Source organism: Paroedura picta, chromosome 10 (genome assembly GCF_049243985.1).
Source record: "Paroedura picta isolate Pp20150507F chromosome 10, Ppicta_v3.0, whole genome shotgun sequence".
Lineage (NCBI taxonomy): Eukaryota > Metazoa > Chordata > Lepidosauria > Squamata > Gekkonidae > Paroedura > Paroedura picta.
The window spans coordinates 68,202,147-68,219,571 of NC_135378.1; the positions used below are offsets into that span (position 1 = coordinate 68,202,147).

General features: G+C 47.7%; 1 protein-coding gene across 1 annotated transcript; it reads right to left on the reverse strand.

The window, feature by feature from the left end:
- Window positions 1-254: 254 nt before the first annotated feature.
- On the reverse strand, window positions 255-16,139 carry LOC143819250 (cytochrome P450 2U1-like). Its single transcript, XM_077300661.1, has 5 exons — window positions 15,526-16,139; window positions 9,697-10,332; window positions 5,330-5,491; window positions 3,656-3,823; window positions 255-2,829 (listed from the first exon to the last, which is right to left on the reverse strand). Exons 1-5 carry the CDS (start codon window positions 15,983-15,985, stop codon window positions 2,651-2,653), a joined length of 1,605 nt encoding a protein of 534 aa, XP_077156776.1. The 5' UTR covers window positions 15,986-16,139; the 3' UTR covers window positions 255-2,650.
- Between the last annotated feature and the right edge of the window lie 1,286 nt (window positions 16,140-17,425).

Sequence of the window (17,425 nt, forward strand, 5' to 3'; positions counted from 1 at the left end):
TCAGATATATATATTACTGCTGTAGGGTTCTCAAGGCAAGAGATGGACAGAGGTGGTTGGTCACTGACTGCTTCTGTGTGGCAGTCTGAGATTTTCCTAGTGGGCTCCCATTCCTAGTGGGCTCCCAACCAGGGCCAATCCTGCAAATTCTGAGATCTGGGAAGAATGGGTTAGTCTGGGCTACCCAAGTCAGGACATAAGAAGACATACCCCAAACATACTTAATGGAAAAGCAAAAATTCTGCTTCCAGATGTTTCCAAAAGAAAAACGTTTATTTAGACAAAGGGATTCACACTGAGGAACAGGATCTCAGGTTGTAGGTAGGAGGAGAGGCACATTTTCAAAAAAGTAATAACCTCAGATGGTCGTTTTCAAAGTGTAATCATATTTTACATGGTAAAATTCTGAACAAGGCATACACTGGGTGGGGGAAGTGCAGACAGAATAAACATCAAAATACAGGCAGCCTAAATATATCATTAACGAGGCCTTTCATGCCTCCTAAGCTAGAAATACAAGTCTTTGGTTCCTGGACGAAAATGATGAAGCGCATCATTAGAAAGGGGCCTTTTAATAAGAGGTGTCCATGTGGTACAAAGGTGCACTGCCAACACATTTTGCTTCTTGGACTGGTGGTTTTAACAGTATTCAGTTGAAAATTAGAAGTGCAATGTTTAACTTTCCTATTGAAGATTCCAGCCTTTTAGGAACTGTCCCTGAACTTCCAACGCACCCTCCAGCCCTAAAGGTTTTTCCACAACGCAAACTTCCTGTAGCTCAAAGCTGAGCAACATCAATTTATAGACTTGTACCATTTTTGCATTAGCTTGCTGGTTCCTTTATCTAGCAATGACTTAGAAATAGTGTGCTGTATTTACATCAAAGTGGGTTCCTCCCTGCCAAAAAGGCGAGTCCAAGACTTTGGCAGTGTCATTCCCTAGAATATGTGTGTTTATGATACGAGTGCACACAAATGGCAAATTGCCCTCTCATAGTCTTAGATGGCCAAGATGCAATTGTCGCATCATCCACAAGAACGTGCAATTGTTCATTGCCACCCGTGAGTAGAACACACTCAGGCTGCAAGCCTGCCAACAAAATCCATGACCCCAATGGAAAATAACCTAGCCATGGATACATGCATTAACCTTTTCACTGCCTATTCTCACTGAAGGCAGAAGAAAGAGAAGCAAGGGAGAACACATGGACAGGATTCATCCCATGCACAGCACAATGAGCAAGTGTGAGGATTCTCTTGCCGCATGTTTTGTATGGTCCTGAGCTGAGTGGGAGAAGTTGTGGGTCTTCACCATGGCCGGTTTATCCATGCAGCACATGCTGCGGGACCCACATTTCCAGGGGCCCTATGGATCAGGGCTGTAGCCTCTCACCTCTCCCCCCTTTAAAGGCAATCAGAGTGACATCCCTTTCTAATATGCGGGGGGGGGGTCCTCTGCTCCCAGTCTGGCTGCTCCTGCTGCAATTGTACTCTGCTAGGGCACTGCAAATCTTGGTACAGGCTCTGGAGGTACGGACCATGGACATCCTTAAACCACTCCTGGTCTTCACAGTAGTACAGTTAGAACCATGTAAGCACTGTCTCTTAAAGCACCTACATAATTCCCCAAATAGTTTCACTATAGATGCTGTAGGTCAGTTGCCTCAGTTCAGCACAGATCTGCAGTGAATTTGTAATACAGACAAGTCCAGGTGTCACTACTCCACAAAGTATCAGCTTTTGAAGTAATCCAAAAAGTATCTATGTTAATATGCATGCAATATGAGCGATGAGCTCTTCCTGCAGTAGAACTTGTATTTTGAACTCGTCTCCCAAACTGAGCTTAAGAAAAATTTGGTTTTGTGTGATTGTACTAGAAACCAACTCTGCACAGTTCTAACTGGCTGAAACCAGTGCTGTCAATAACCCAGTTCTGATTCAAGGGGGGAGGGGGAAAGTGTTACAGATATCCATTTAATTGAATAAATGTACATGCTGCATTTTGAACAAAACAGATAGCCTGCCTGAAAGATGGTGAGAGAGGCATGACTGAGTCAGTGTCTTGTACCTCACTTCTTTTCACAGTGAAGTTGGATACAACCTGGATAATGAAAAACTGCAGTGAGTCCTCTTTTTAAAGCAGGTCTGCAGGCACACTGCATTTCGAACGAAATAAAGGTATGGTGGGAGGAAAAAGACTGAGGACTGAGTCAGCGTCCTGTACTAGTTCTTTTCACAGTGAAGGTGGGTAGAACCTGTAACATGAAAAAACATATCCAAATATGCCACTACTTTGTATTTTTTTTCATTTTAAATCCATTGTTGAATTATATCTTACAATTCAATATAAAAAGCTAATTACCAGAGAGATTTTTCTGCACCATTATTTAAAATGCATCATTCTGCAACAGATAGGATTAGAAAACTTGCATTCCCACCCGTTCAATCATAAAAGAGGTTCACAATGATTAGTCAACAGTCCCCAGGCCAAGGGAAAAGTGCTTGATGAGTTTGGGGCAGCCTGTGGGCTACAAGTTCCCCCATCCCTGCTCAGGGTTGGAAGTTTTGCTAGTGAAATACATGGAAAATATTGCCCTGGAATTTCCTACAAGTAACACAAACTTCATGCAGCATTCTCCTGCAGTGTGTCTTCATCTCTTTAAGGCAATTAAGTTGAATGGAAATGGAGCCAAGGTCAGGCCAAATCTTCCTTCCATTGATGGCTTCTTCAAATCTTCTGGGAACACGAAAGTGAAATGTTGCAGGAGGCTCGTCAGCACCAAGAAGACCTCCATCTTGGCTAGCTGTTCTCCCATGCACACACGTTTTCCTTTGAAAAAAATGCCATGGAGAACAGTGATGTGGCAATTCATGTATATAAGGGATACTGCAGATCTTATAAACCCATTAAGGCCACCTCACAGATACTTGGTACGGAGCCCTATATGTACTACCAAAGTGGACCCTCAGGAATAGCACAGGTGGTGGCAAAGGATGCAATCCAAAACACACTTTCCTGGAAGTAAACTCTACTGAATAACTTTGACCTTACTTCTATGTAGAGCTACTTAGGGATGTTCCCAATGTGGGTCTTAGTAGGGTGATGGGAGAGACATTCGAAGTCACCACACCCTTGTAAGAAAACAGGTCCCCTCACATTTTCAGAATTAGAGGCTGTAATAGAAGCAATAAAAAATGGACCTGGACGGATTTTCCACTCTGTTTCATCCAACATTCCTCCCTACTACAACCCCTTCCCCATAAGGCCTTTCCACGTGCAGGTTTTTTTGGCTGCCTTATTGAGTGGTCAGAGAGGACTTCCTTTAACTGCAGCAGAAAAGACAGCTGGAACCTACTCCCAGCATTTGAAGGAGCATGGTCTACCATCTCTTGTACAAAGTATCAGAAGGCTACAGCATGCCATTATGTGTGGAATTAGAATGTAGTCTGTTGTTCAGCTGGACCAGAGAAATGGTTGCTCCAGGAATACTTAATGCACATAATTTTAAAAATTGTACTCCGTGAAGACCATGTTTGTCCCCTATTTTCCTAACAACAAACTATAGGACTGCAGAAGTAGTTTAAAAGTATTTCACATATACTATTAAGATTTAACTCATCTTTGTGTACTGCCCCTTTAAACACGACTCCATTACCAATTCCAAAAGGGATGAATGTTTCTTTTTTGAGAAGCCGGCCATTTTCATCCAGAAATCTTTCGGGGTAGAAATCATCCGGGTTCTTCCATATCCTGGGATCTCTGTGCACTGACCACAAGTTACAGAAGACTACGGTTCCTTTGGGAATAGTATAGCCCTGGAGCACTTTAAAAACAAAAAGATCACATGTATAACAAAAGGCATTACTCAAATAGAGCACCTTTATACAAGCAGAGTCCTCACCGCATTGAAAAGCGAATGAGTTCAACTGGGTTGCTTTCCTGGCTGGTCTGTTGCACAAATCCGCCTGTGTGAGTGTTGTGCAAATGTTCTCTTTTTGTATTGTGTGAATATGCCAAGGGACATTGGGATGTTAAAACAGTTTTGGAGCAAATTACACCCAGTGGCTCCCTCTGGTGGTGGCAGCACTGTTCCGATTGCTGAGCTCCAACCTTGGTCGTAATGGTGGGAACAGCAGACAAATCTGCTATGCTGGCATCAGTGCTGCAGCCCAGGTCCCATTTGAGCAGCCCCTGCAGTGCTGCCACCACCACAGGAGGCCACTGGGCTTAGCTTGCTGCTGGTCACCAGCAGCCCTCAAAGGCAACTAGACTGGAGTCCAGTAGTATTTTAGAGACCAACAAGACCTCCCTTCATTAGCCAGTGTTCCACATGATGGCATAAAATAAACTGCTCCCTCCTCTCCAGAGCCCCTCCCCACCCCCCAATACCAAGTTTGGTTGCCAGGCTTCACTCAGAAAGCTAAAGACCTCCTCTGCCATGTTCTTAGGACACAGCTATATGTGATCAGGATTTCCTACAGTTTTATGTTAAAACCAGCAGTCACCCTCACCCTGAAGCTGTAATTATATACAAACACATATATGTATATATTATCTTTTATTGGCAAGCAGCTTAAGGGCTTTATATTGAGCCCTGATCCAATTAATGCACACAAACTGCTCCATTGTTGCTGCTTTTAGCATTTTAAAGAACCTGGGCAGGGGCACGTCACGTTGATGGATGCCAACATAATGTTGAAAACTGCTGTGGCTCAGCAAGACTGCAAGATTTTAGGCTACCATGTAGCCTGCAGTGGGAGAAGACACATCACTGTAGCATAATGTAGATCTTTACCTTGCACATTTCACCTTGTGTGCAGGTGCAGCCTGCAGCTCTCCCAGAATTGCGGCTGGTCTCAAGAAAACATAGATCAGGTCTGAGGAAGAGTGCTTGCACTCAAAAGCTCACGCCTTGAATAAATCTTTGTTGGTCTTAAAGATGCTACTGAATCTGATATTATTGTGCTACTTCAGACCGACACAGCTACTCACTTGAATCAGTTTCCTTGAAGAAGTTGACCATTTTAGCAGAATCTATGCTATGCTATAGATTCTGGGTGAAATCTCTACCTCTATAGCACCACCCCCAAATCCCCACGAATCTGCCAGACTGGAATTGGCAACCCTTCCTGCAGCAGAGTATCTGCCTTCCAAGTTTGTTTCAGATCTCACTCCAGAAGAAATCCTGAACAGAGCATGCACTTTATAAGTTACAATAAAAACTAGGGAGGCACAGAGCATGCCTATTTAGCCTTGGCTTTCTTTGAGTCTCTGAAACGCACAACCCCCCCTTTCAGTGGCACAAGCAGCAGACCTCCACAAGACCTACCAGTAGTTTCTGATGCCATCCGAGGAATAGAAAGAGGGACAACCACCGTCATTCTCTGAACTTCCATGATGGTGGCTTCCGTGAAGGGCATCTGTGCCTTGTCAGCAAGGGAAGGATCTCTAGCCCGGCCAATGACGGATTCAATTTCTTCTTGGACTTTTGCTGTTGAAAAGAAAGATGGTGGGGGAGAAAACTGGGCCAGCCCCTGGAAGAGCCCTGTCCTCCCACACAGTCCAGCCCACCAGTTTGGATCCTACTGGATTGGAGGACTTTACTTTTTTTGGTCTGCAAACCTTAAAACCAAGTCTGGCAGGTATGGAGTCTCAAACCACCCTCCAGCAGAGAGAGAGAGAGAGCTTTTTTATGTTCCATTTGGATACGATTTCCCACAAGGGACTCCATTCTACAATGGATTTTACTTGCTTCTTATAGGCTCTTTTTGCTCCCTTTGCCCCTTTAAATCAATACATTAACAACACCTGGGTTGTCAGTGTGTGCTTAAATGTGAAGTGGGTGACAAACTGGTTGGGCACAATTGAAGAAGTGGCCTCCTTACTGAAGAGCTATAGCCTATGTGATATCTTGTACCTATAATACTGGTGATGTTAAAAAGGTACAGATAAAGGTATCCCCTGTGCAAGCACCGGGTCATTTCTGACCCTTGGGGTGACGTCCTCTAGCGTTTTCATGGCAGACTCAATACGGGGTGGTTTGCCAGTGCCTTCCCCAGTCATTACCGTTTACCCCCCAGCAAGCTGGGTACTCATTTTACCAACCTTGGAAGGATAGAAGGCTGAGTCAACCTTGAGCCGGCTGCTGGGATTGAACTCCCAGCCTCATGGGCAGAGCTTCAGACTGCATGTCTGCTGCCTTACCACTCTGCGCCACAAGAGACACTCTGGTGATGTTATAAGATGTTATATTAAGGTAGGTTAACTGTGGAATTTTTTGTGTATAATTTATTTGAAAGTATTAGGGTGTGCTTTACTGGCTACAGATGAAAATATGATTTTGTTACTTTACGTAATGTGTTGTTTACAAAATATGTTGCTTTCATTATCTTAACACAAGCCCGCGGCGCCACGGGCGTCGCGGACTAAATAAAACAGTAAGCCCTTGGGAGGCGGGATGTGTCGGGGATGAGGAAGGGTGCCGATTGGCCCCTTCCTCCGGACAGACTATCGGCTTCGCACCTGCCGATTGGTCCCTCCGATTCCCCGCAGGAGCAACTGGGAGCCGCGCGGCTCGCAGTTGCTCCTTTGCCGGCGGCCCGACGTGTCAGGCCGCCGGCAAGGGAGTCTCCCGATCCGCCCCCCCCCACGAGTTCGCCTGTCTGCGCCCAGACGCCGTCATTCTCTGCCTCGGTCGGGTGGCGGCAGGTCACCGTCTTCCCGGCCGCCCAGGATACCGCAGCGGCGGAGGCTGCGGCACCGGCGCTCCCAGCAGCCGCCACCGCCAGCAGGACGCCTTGCCGCATGGCCGCACACGCCGTAGCGGCCCGCGGAGCAACCTCGAGCCGCCGGACCCACATGGAGCTGCCAGATGTGCCGCCGGCAGCGCACCCCGGCCGCACACCGGATGCCTCGCCTGTGGGCCCACACTGCAAACTGTGGCCGGCCGTGCACAGGACGGGAGTGGCGGCCACGCCAATGAGCCTTCTGAACTGGTGGCGGAGGCGCAGCAAGCACCCGCGCCCACCACGACGCTGGCCCCACCCGCTCCTGAACACCCGGCCCACCGACTGTCTCCGTGCTCCCCAACTTGCCGCCATTTACTCCCTCGCCGCCTCACAGGTAAGCCGCAGTCCGGGGGGGGCCCAAGGACAAGCAGCCCAACGCTCACAGCCCTCCCCATGCCCAGCCTCCCCTCCGGGGACTCGCCTGCAATCCTGCTGAGCCACCCCACCAACCTCCAGGGCCCCGCTAGCGCCCGCTGTATTTGGGCTGCAGCGGGATTATTTGCTAGTAGACTATAATTGCAACCACTGAAGAAACAATAGAAAGCGAGATTGAATACCTGGGACCCCGTTCTGGTTACAAAATCATTTAGGATTTAATAAATCATTCAGGACTTAATAAATCTCAAGAAGATACAACCTTTGGCCTATTGGTTTAATTTACTTTGGGTGTATTTCTAAAAGAAACCAACAGTAGAATACCATAGAGTCCCCCTTCCAAAGCTGACTTTTATTCCAGAGTGTCCATCCAGGGCCAAGCAGCCAATGGGGAGGTGCGCAAAGTGCCTTCCTATTGGCCCCTCACCAGGACAGACCAAAATTCCATTCACCCAGCCCAGTCTGGCTGCCAGTCTGCTCCTGACCACCACAGGGAGAGGAGGTCAGCAGGGCTGCCAAGGGGGATGAGAACAGAGGCTTGGATAGGCTGCACCAGCCCTTTTCACCCCAAGGCTGTCCTAACTGCCATGTCCAACTGCAAATGGCCTCAGAACCCTGACAGAGCTGGCAGGAGGCTGCAGAGTGCTCCCCCTCCCCCCCTTCAGGCCTGCTGCGAAGGAGCCTCTGACAGGCCCTGACTGAGGGAAGGAGGCCTTTCCAAGAGGAACGCAGGGGAGACTGAGGGCCTTCCTTTTGAGGGGGGGGGGGACTTTCCCCTTCTGCCAAACAGTTGCCTGACAGGGAGGCCACAGAAAAGCCCCTTCTCATTTAAAATACTGCTCTGGCCGGGAGTTAGACACAGCCAAGCCATGTGTCTTTCTTCTTTGCAACTCTCTGCAAATTTGAGGCCACTGCACAGCATTATTCTGCAGAGGAAGCTGGCTCTTTTGTCTCCTGTTTCATCTGCACAACAACCCTGTGCAGTAGGCCTCAAGTCTTTCAATTCAACAACAACCTGTGTGGGAAGCCTTAAATGTTTCTTCTCTACCACAACCCTGTCCAAAGTAGCCCTTTCTGCCTGGGGAGCTGATCTTTATACTCTGCAGGTGAGCTGTAATTCCAGGAGCTCTCCAGGCCACACCTGTAGGTTGGCTACCCCTGGGTTGGAAATATTCCTGGAGGTTTGGAGGTGAGACTTCAAAATCGTACAATGCCTCAGAGTCCAGCCTTCAAAGGAGCCATTTTTGCCTGCAGTTGGTAGGGAGTGGTGCAGGAGTGTCCCTCCTGGGCTATGGGTTATGGCCAGCCCTTATCAGCAACTGTTTGCTGATAACCATTCCCAGTTCTCTCAGATCTCTCACAACCCTACATACCTCACAGGTTGACTATTGTGGAGAGACAAATGGAAAAGGTGTTTGTAAACCGCTTTGGGACTCCTTTGGGTAGTAAGCAATAGGGTACAAAAATCCGTTCTTCTAAGGAGCAACCATGAAAGAAGCATGTGGGCACATAACATTTTACCAACAGTGAAAATATGGGAGACAGAAGGAACAGGGTGGACACCTGTGTACTGTGACTACCCTATGTGTATTAGGGCAGAGGGCATTTCGGTGAATGTGGCCTAATTCACACAAGAAGGGAAATGACGCAGAACTGGGGGGAATTGGTTGCCATGTAATCTTCCCCTAAGAAGAGTCTCCAATCTGATTTTCCCTTCACATATCTGAGGACATGGCTCTGGAAAGCTCATCTGTAACCACTATGCCACAATTCCCAAAGGTCAGTCCTCTCCCACACTCTACGAACATTCCACACCACAGGTTCTTGACACCCATATCTCCACACCCATGCCCTCATTTGCCACCATGCCACCACAACCTCCCACACAACACACATGACAACCCCATGCCCTTACAGACTGGACAACTCCTCCCCTTCCTCTTCCCACTGCCAAGCTCTAGCGCCCGTTGTATTCTTGGAGACAACGGGCTTTGCCCCTAGTCTATTTAATAAAGCAATTTAAAGGCTGCATTTGCACAAGGGGGGGAAACGTTGTTAGAAATCATTTTGTCCTGCTGAATTCTGAAAACTGGCTTACCCACCATTACCAGTTTTTGGCTGTAATGTGCAGTGGCAAAGGAATGCTAGGTAAATTCTGAGTTCATGTAAGGGAGTGACCAGCCCCACCCTACTTGAGGGTGCTGCTTCAATTAGAACAGGCTCCAGGATTCCATGGCAGATGAATTCACATTGAAGGAGTTACCTGAAGACAGGAGATCTGATCATTACTCGTTCAAGGGCAATCCCTATGGCAGGGAAAAGCTGGGGAGGGGGCAGAACTACTAAGAACTGCTCTGCCCACCACCCGCTTGCTTTGTGACTAAGTCTGCTGATGGTATGTATCATTTGTTGTGTTACTATGTTTGGAGCTTATAAATTCGGTTGGGTCTAACCTTCAGTGGAGGGCGGGGACAGGTTAAAAGCAGCCAAATAAAAAATAACATAAAAGTGGGTTGGAAAAGGCACCATTTACCTTGTACTCGTGGGTGAAGCGACAAATACAGCAGACACCAGAGGATTGTGTTAGTTGTGGTGTCTGTGCCTGCAATAAAAAGGTCCGCAATGATAAGTAACAGGTAGTCTTCATCAAAGCTGGTTTTGCTATTGGTCTTTTTTTCTTCATCCACTTGAATTAGATACATATCTATGAAGTCCCGGGGATTCTGGGCATCCAGGTTTTCCCTGTGCTGTGCAATTATCTTCTTCAGGAAAGCTTTGATGTCAAGCTCAATCCGCCGGAGTTCTCGGAAGGGACCAAAAGGGAGGTAGTAGAGCCAAGGGCAGATGTTCACCAGAACGATGGGGATGTTCAAGCTTATCTCCAGAGCCCGTGATATGAGGCTCAGCCTGGTCTTAAACTCAACATCATCATAGTCAAAACGCCTGCCGAGGGCCATGGAGCAGATGATATTGGACACTGCGTTGCTGATAATGGGGAAGGGGTTAAACTGCTTCTCTCCATGTTTCAGAATTTCATTCTTCATAAACCTGAATTCTTCAAGGATCACGGGCTCCAGGCTTAGCTTTCCTAATCCAAAATGGCGGAGAGTGGAATGAGAGAACTTCCGCTGTTTTTTCCATACTGGGCCATAAGGTGCAAACACCACACCTGAATGAAAGCGGGGGGGGGGGGGAGAGTGAGAGACTGAGATCATTCCTGAATGGAGTTCATTGCATACTCCAGAAAAGGTTAATTTATCCTCTTGTCTACTGCAAATCTGGTTTAGGCCCTCCCCACTGTCCATGTGACATAGAAATTTTGCATGTTGAAAAGGTAATGCAAATAGTGGTGCTCCACAACAGTGTCACCTCACGAGGTACTCAGATCTAGCCTGCTGTGGGATGGCATATAACAGCTAACTGACTCCTGGAAATGATATTTTCTTGATTTAGTGACTCAGCAAAATCACAGAAGCACTAGGCCCAAAAACTACCCCCCCCCCAAAAAAAAGTACCTGCAGAATAAGAAGGGATAACATGAACAGGCAGAGTAAAGATTGAACTTTTACCACAGAGAAAGAAAACAACCAGCCTGTTCTCCTTGGAACCTGCTCTTGAACCCCCTCTTTCCCCTTTTCTCCTCAATGCAGGAGGATTTAACTATTTTTCTCCTCACTCGGTGGCTAAGCTATCCTTTCCTCATAAGGTCTGACTTCCAACTTCCATTTGCTTCCCTCAGAGATTCAAAAAGAACCCATCAAATGACAGGGTGACAGAACCCATGTAAAGGCACAGCAGCTTTTTAAAAAGAACACCCCTAGATTTAACAAAACAGAATAAAGATTTGTTTTTTTTGGGGGGGGGGAATCCACCACACCACTCAAAGATGCTGCTGCTGAACTCAAGAATAAGAGACCAATGCTTAAAAAGTACCAGTAGCCAAAATTCTCAGACTGTGAATTCAGTGCTTAATTACCAAACATAACAGTTTACCACCGCATATCTACCACCACAGTTTACCACATATCTATCAACACACACTTAAGCACATTACTGATATTCTTTCAATGCAGAGTGCTTTCCTGCACTTTCATTACATACACTTCATCATAAACTGCCCTGAGCCACAAGAGGGCAGTATAGAAATGTAACAAATAAATAAATACAGTGCTTTCTGTCAAAATGGCAATTTATCTATGGCCACTCAGTGGTCTTCATGACTAAGCAGGAGTTTCAATACTACTCAGCATACATGAAAACTAAACACTCTGTCCATTTCTCAGACTAAAGCTCCCTCCATCTTTAAGCACTCCACAATGTTGTTGTATTTGTCTATGTTGCATGTTGATTCATTCCATGTATCCCCCTGTGATGTATGTGAACCTCCCTGAACTATATGGAAGGGCGGTATAGAAATCAATCAAACAAACAAATAAATTATACAAGTGATGGCCCACAGCACAGGAAGGATCGCTTTTGCTCACCTTACCTTTTGTTTACCTCCCATCGCTATACTATTTTTTTTACTTCATCTATACCCCACTTTTCTCCACAATTGGGAACCAAAGCAGCTTATATAATTCTCCTCTCCTGTACTTTATCCACACAACAACCCTTTCAAGTAGGTTAAACGGAGAATGTGTAACTGGCGCAAATGCACACAGTGAGCTTCCACTGCAGAACAGGCACTTTAACCTGGGTCTCCTCAATCCTTGTCTGAAATTTAACCCCTGTATCCTTTTATGAAGTGGCTGCTGTTGCACAGGGGCCAGCAGCTGGGCCTGGTCCAATCATTCATCTTACAAAGTATCTAATTGCTTAGTTGCTGCTGATGAGCCCGACCCCATGAATCCTCCTGTAAAAGCCAAAAGTCCTGTAAATTGCCCTGCTCTCCCACTTCGTCAAGCCTGGCAATACTGTTTTCATTTTGTACCAATGGCTATTGAGGGAATTCTGTTTCTTAAAGCTACAGTACTGCCTATATTATTTTGGAAGGGATAACACCCCCATGTGTTTTTATTATTATTTCGGTTTTGTGTAAATCTAGGGACTTTTGTCAGGTTTGTAGAAATGTCTGTCTTTTTGGTTCATGCCTCCAGTCTACAGATTTAAGAATCCACAGGTTTTGCCACTTGTTATTTCATGGGTGGAAACTGTGTGTGGGGAGAAGTCTACAATATATGTCCTAAATTTTAAACAATTTGTAGATAAAATGCCAATTTGCTAGTGATAAAGCAACTCTGATGGCAGGGCAGACACAAATGTCTCTGCCAAGTTTTTAAAAATCACTATGTGCACTAGCAATGATAATTTAACAGAGATTCAGGTAGCTAATGCTGAATGACACAGTTCAGAAGTTGGAGCACAGAACTCAATACTCCAACTGAACAAGATAAAGTGTTTTATCGTTAAGAATTGAGCGACACATTTTAGACTACATTCTTCTCAATTGCTCAGAATGGGAGGGGGACTGATTGGGGGTTCCTCAACAGGTCAGCACCCTTCAGCAGAATGTGAGATCACGTTCAAATTAGTTAGTGCTGATGTGCTGGCAAGCTGAGCATCTCCATTTTCTCTCTGAGTGTTTTGCAACATGATACAGTTGACTCCAGGCTGTGTCGATACCGTCTAGTGGCATTCATGTTCGTAGAAGGGTATATAAACCCTGAACAAGAGATAACAGACAAACGTCTTCTCATCTATCCATTCTGCACAGGAACTATGTGCACAAACAGAAAGAAATTTTCTTTTTAAAAATTCCAACATCAGTGCATCATATTAAAACAAAAAACTACCACTGCACTTCTTATATCTGCAACACTTCTTCACATCCCAAGTTAATTCTCCCATCAGACTTGGTTGAGTTCCTGGTTACCCAAGGTTCTTCTTGCCCACTATTTTAAACTGTGCAGGATGTTTCTAAAACAAGCACTAGCAGCCAACCGTTTAAAAAGAAGCCTGAACAATTAGAGAATTCTTTCCTCAGGTTTAGTCAGAACACACATTTTTGTTTCAGGACAGATATGGCCTGTACAAAAGAGGAGTGGCTACAATCCTCCATTTTTATTTCTGGTTCGCTATAAACAAGTCAGGTCAGGCCCACACATGAGCTACCCATAATGCTTTGCATGACAAAAACAGGTCAACTGGAATGCTCTATGTGAAGTCACATACTCAGCAAGAGATCTCCTGATGGACACAGGAGTGATGCAATTATCTGCACAAAGAGGGCTGGGTGGTATGTTTTCTCCCCACCCAAGCACAACATGAAAAAGCAACAGGACCAGTCGCTGATCTAATTAACTAGCCTATACTGTCTTGCTCTTAACATCTCTTCCTGAAGTTATCCTTCTAGCAGCTTCCTCCTGTCCTTAATTACTCTCACAGTAAAATCCCCTTAACAGAGGGTCCGCCACGCCTGGACTCCCCCCTCACAGCCAGATGTTGTCCACTCCCAAAGACTTACCAAACTCTTTCACCCTCTGGAAGTTCCCTCTAATGGCCCAATAGAGTTTCTTTATCAAAGTCTGGTCCACCAGTTAACAAACCTCCATTTCTTTGATCACATCAAGGCTTTGTCTTAGGACTTCCATTCTCTGCCTCAAGCCCCCAAGTTACAAAAATTGCTATAAAAGGAGAGCAGAGACAAGCCATTTCTATTCTCATGTTTGGCTCTACCTTAAATGAGACCCAGCTTGCTAGCCGGGCTGACTCTTCCGGAACTCCTCCCTCTTTGCCCATTGAATGGTAAATATACCTTTTATTGGCTCAAAACTAACTCTGTCACACACAATCATCCCTTTACTTTCCGCTGTCTGGTTGATCATTACCAGTTGGTGTAGTGGTTAGAAGTGCGGACTTCTAATCTGGAACGCCGGGTTAGATTCTGCACTCCTCCACATGCAGCTAGCTGGGTAACCTTGGGCTCGCCATGGCACTGAGAAAACTGTTCTGACCGAGCAGTGATATCAGGGCTCTCTCAGCCTCACTCACCTCACAGTGTGTCTGTTGTGGGGAGAGGAAAGGGAAGGTGACTGTAAGCTGCTTTGAGACTCCTTCGGGTAGAGAAAAGCGGCATATAAGAACCAACTCTTCTTCTTTTTGCATTGCTTATTTGTCTCCTAGAATTGCTAATTCCCCTATCATAAATTCAGGAGACAGGTCTATTTCTGGTAACAATATCCAGTATATGCTTCCTTTTGCAGCAGGTTACCTGTAACTCTGTGCATATATAAGAGAAAACATTTACTGCTTTTTATATACTACTAATACTACTAATAATATATTTTTATTTCTATCCCACTTTTCCCCGGTTAGTTCAGGACAGGTAACAACCAACTTGAAAAACATTCAGATTAAAAAAAACACATTAACAATAATAAAACTGCCTCCTTCTGATAATAATTCACATATTTCTGATGTTGGTTAGAATTGGTGGGGCCTTATGCTGATGGATGGGTTCTCAGGCAGGGAGACAAGTTGGAACCAGCTCCGTTTTTCAGGGCCTCTGGAACTGTTTAAGCTGCAGCTGGTGAAGAGAAAATTAGGAGTATGCCCATTTCAGCCCTCAGATACAGCCTGTAGTACTTCTACTACATCATGCTTCCCCATCATTAATGAAGCAACCTGCTTTGCTCTAATCTAGAGATCAAGGCTGAGAAAAACTATGCCCTCAGGAAATGGCCAAAGATGTTTTTCCTATCTTCAGCTAGAACCCTCCTCCCACCTCAGTGATGCCAGGTCCCCCATGGTTATGAGTGGGGGATAGGGATCCAGGTTGGGAAACTCCTGGAGATTTGGGGGAGGAGGCAAGGAAGGGGAGAGACCCCTGCAGCGATTAATGCCATAAAGTCCACCCTCCAAAGCATCCATTTCTCAAGGGGACCAGAAACCTGTCGTCTGGAGATAAGTTGTAGTTCTGGGGGATCCTGAAGTCCTGCCTGAAGTCTGACATCCCTTCCCCCCCATGCCCCCAAGAGTCAATAATAAACAGATTTTCATTTCACCCTGTTATGATTGGACAGATGTGTATTATATCTCTAGGGGTCACTCCATTCACAGTGGCCCAAGACCAGGCCCGGAAGTGTTTTTCGTCTCACAAAACTGGCCTCTAACCCAAACAAAATAACAGGAATGCTGTGAGCCGGCACAGCAAGCGGGAGCTTGTGCCTCTGGCCAGAAGCGCAGGCCAAGCAGGCTGCCTGTTTACTCTGCCTAGAAGGCGCCCTGCGGGTCACTCGCTGGCCTTGGCTGGCCTCCTGCTGGCGCGGCAGTGGGGACCACGGTGCCCGCGCCCTCAGCGCCCAGGAGCCAGGCTCCCCGGCCAGCCCTCCTGCAGCGCCCGCAGCCTCGGCTCCCTTACCCTTTCCCTCAGTGGTGATGGTCACGATGGGCAAGGTGGGCCGGTCGCTGAAGACGTCGGCTTGGAGGACCAGGGCGTCGCGCACGGCCTCGAAGTCGCTGAGCATGATGATGGGGCGGCTGCCGAGGAAGAAGCAGAAGATGCTGCCGTACGCCTTGGCCAGCTGGGTGAGCGTCAGGTGCGTCGAGGTGGGCCGCGGAGAGCCTCTGCCGGGCGCCGCGTCCTCGTAGGGGTACGGCTGGCCGACGGCTCGGAGTGCGCGGCGCCCCAGGAAGTGGGGCAGGACGGCGAAGGCGAAGTTGCCCACCAAGGGCCAGGGCTTCGGACCGGGCGGGAGCCCCCGCGGCGGCCAGCGGCCCAGCAGCCACCACAGCGCCAGCAGCAGCCCCGCGGCGCCCAGCAGGGCCGAGCTGAGGGGGTCCTGCAGCAGAGCGGACGGCGGCTCCTCCACGCGGCCCATGGTGCCCGACGGCTCTGGGTTGGTGGCCAAGTAGCCCGCGGCTCCCGGCGGCGCCCACTACATCCTCCGTGCCCGCTGCCAACTCCTCCTCCGCGGGTTGGTCGGCTGCCGGCGGGAAGGGCGGAGCCGTGGGGACGCTGGCCTCGCGCGGAGAAGGGGCTTCCCTACGTGGCTGTCGCCGGCATCGCTTGGCCGGCCGCCTAGCTCCGCCCTGTCCGCGGCGGCTCTTCCCCAAGCGCGAGGAAGAGCCAGGCCGGCCCGGCCGCCCCATCTTGGGCCAGGCAGGCTTCGGCCTCAGGGCTCGAGCTCCGCAGCCTCGCAAAGGCCATCGCCTCCCGCTGAGTCGGTGGGATCTGCCGCGGAGGCCACCGGCAGCGTCTTGGAAGACGGCGACCCCCTGCGAGGGGCAGTAGCCGCTGGCGCTGCTCGATGCTGCTGCGTGGGCGCCCGCCTGCCGCCCAAGCCCTTGCCCAGGCTCCTCTCCTCCATCCCCCCCCCCCAACACAACAGCCTTGAGAGGCAGGTGAGGCCGGTGGCTGGGCAGAGAACTAATGTGAGAGGAAGGAAGAAACCGGCTGAGGTAGACCTTCCTCTTTGCCTTTAATCTGCTGACCATCACAAGTAATGGGGGTTAAGTAGCAATCCATGATCAGGATGTTGTTGAAGGAGCCAACACTGTGCTTAGAACAGACGGTCATGCTAGGAAGGGGTGGTCAAACCGTGGCTCTCCAGAGGTCCATAGACAATTGCCATTAACAATTGCCATAGACAATTGCCCACGGACATCTGGAAGGCCAGGGTTTGGTCACCCCTGCATTAGGATCAGTGAGACCCTGATTCAAATCCCCAGACTGCCCAAAATTTGCAGGGTGACCTTTTGTCAATCACACACACTCTGCCTAACCTGCCTCACAGTGTTGTGGGGAATAAAATGGGGAACCACGAAACACATATATACCACCCCAAGCAAAAGGCAGGGTAACATTGTGCTAGAAAGAGATGAAAAGGAAAAAAAATGCTCCCAAATTATTCAAGATGGGGAAACCCAGGCACATTGCAAGAAGTCCCCAAAGGTCTAATTTGGCTGTGGGAATCAGCAACACAATATCAATGATGTTCATAAGAAAGCGTTAAGAGATGTATTATAAATAAATGAAAAGGGTCAGATCCGAATTAGTGGTGACTAATCAGGATAGAAATCTGGAATAAATCAATGAGAATGTGGACACGGTTGGCAGCAGTAGTGAAACGGGTAGTTTCCATGCCTAGTATTTTTTAGAAAAGAGGCTAAAAATAATAACCATTTCCCTTTTTCTGCCATCAAATCCCAGATTTGCACAAGGCTTTCAAGGCCAGAGACATTCAGAGGGTGGTTGACCATTGCCTGCCTCCATGTCACAACACCGGAAGTCCTTGGCAGTCTCTTATGCAGATACTACT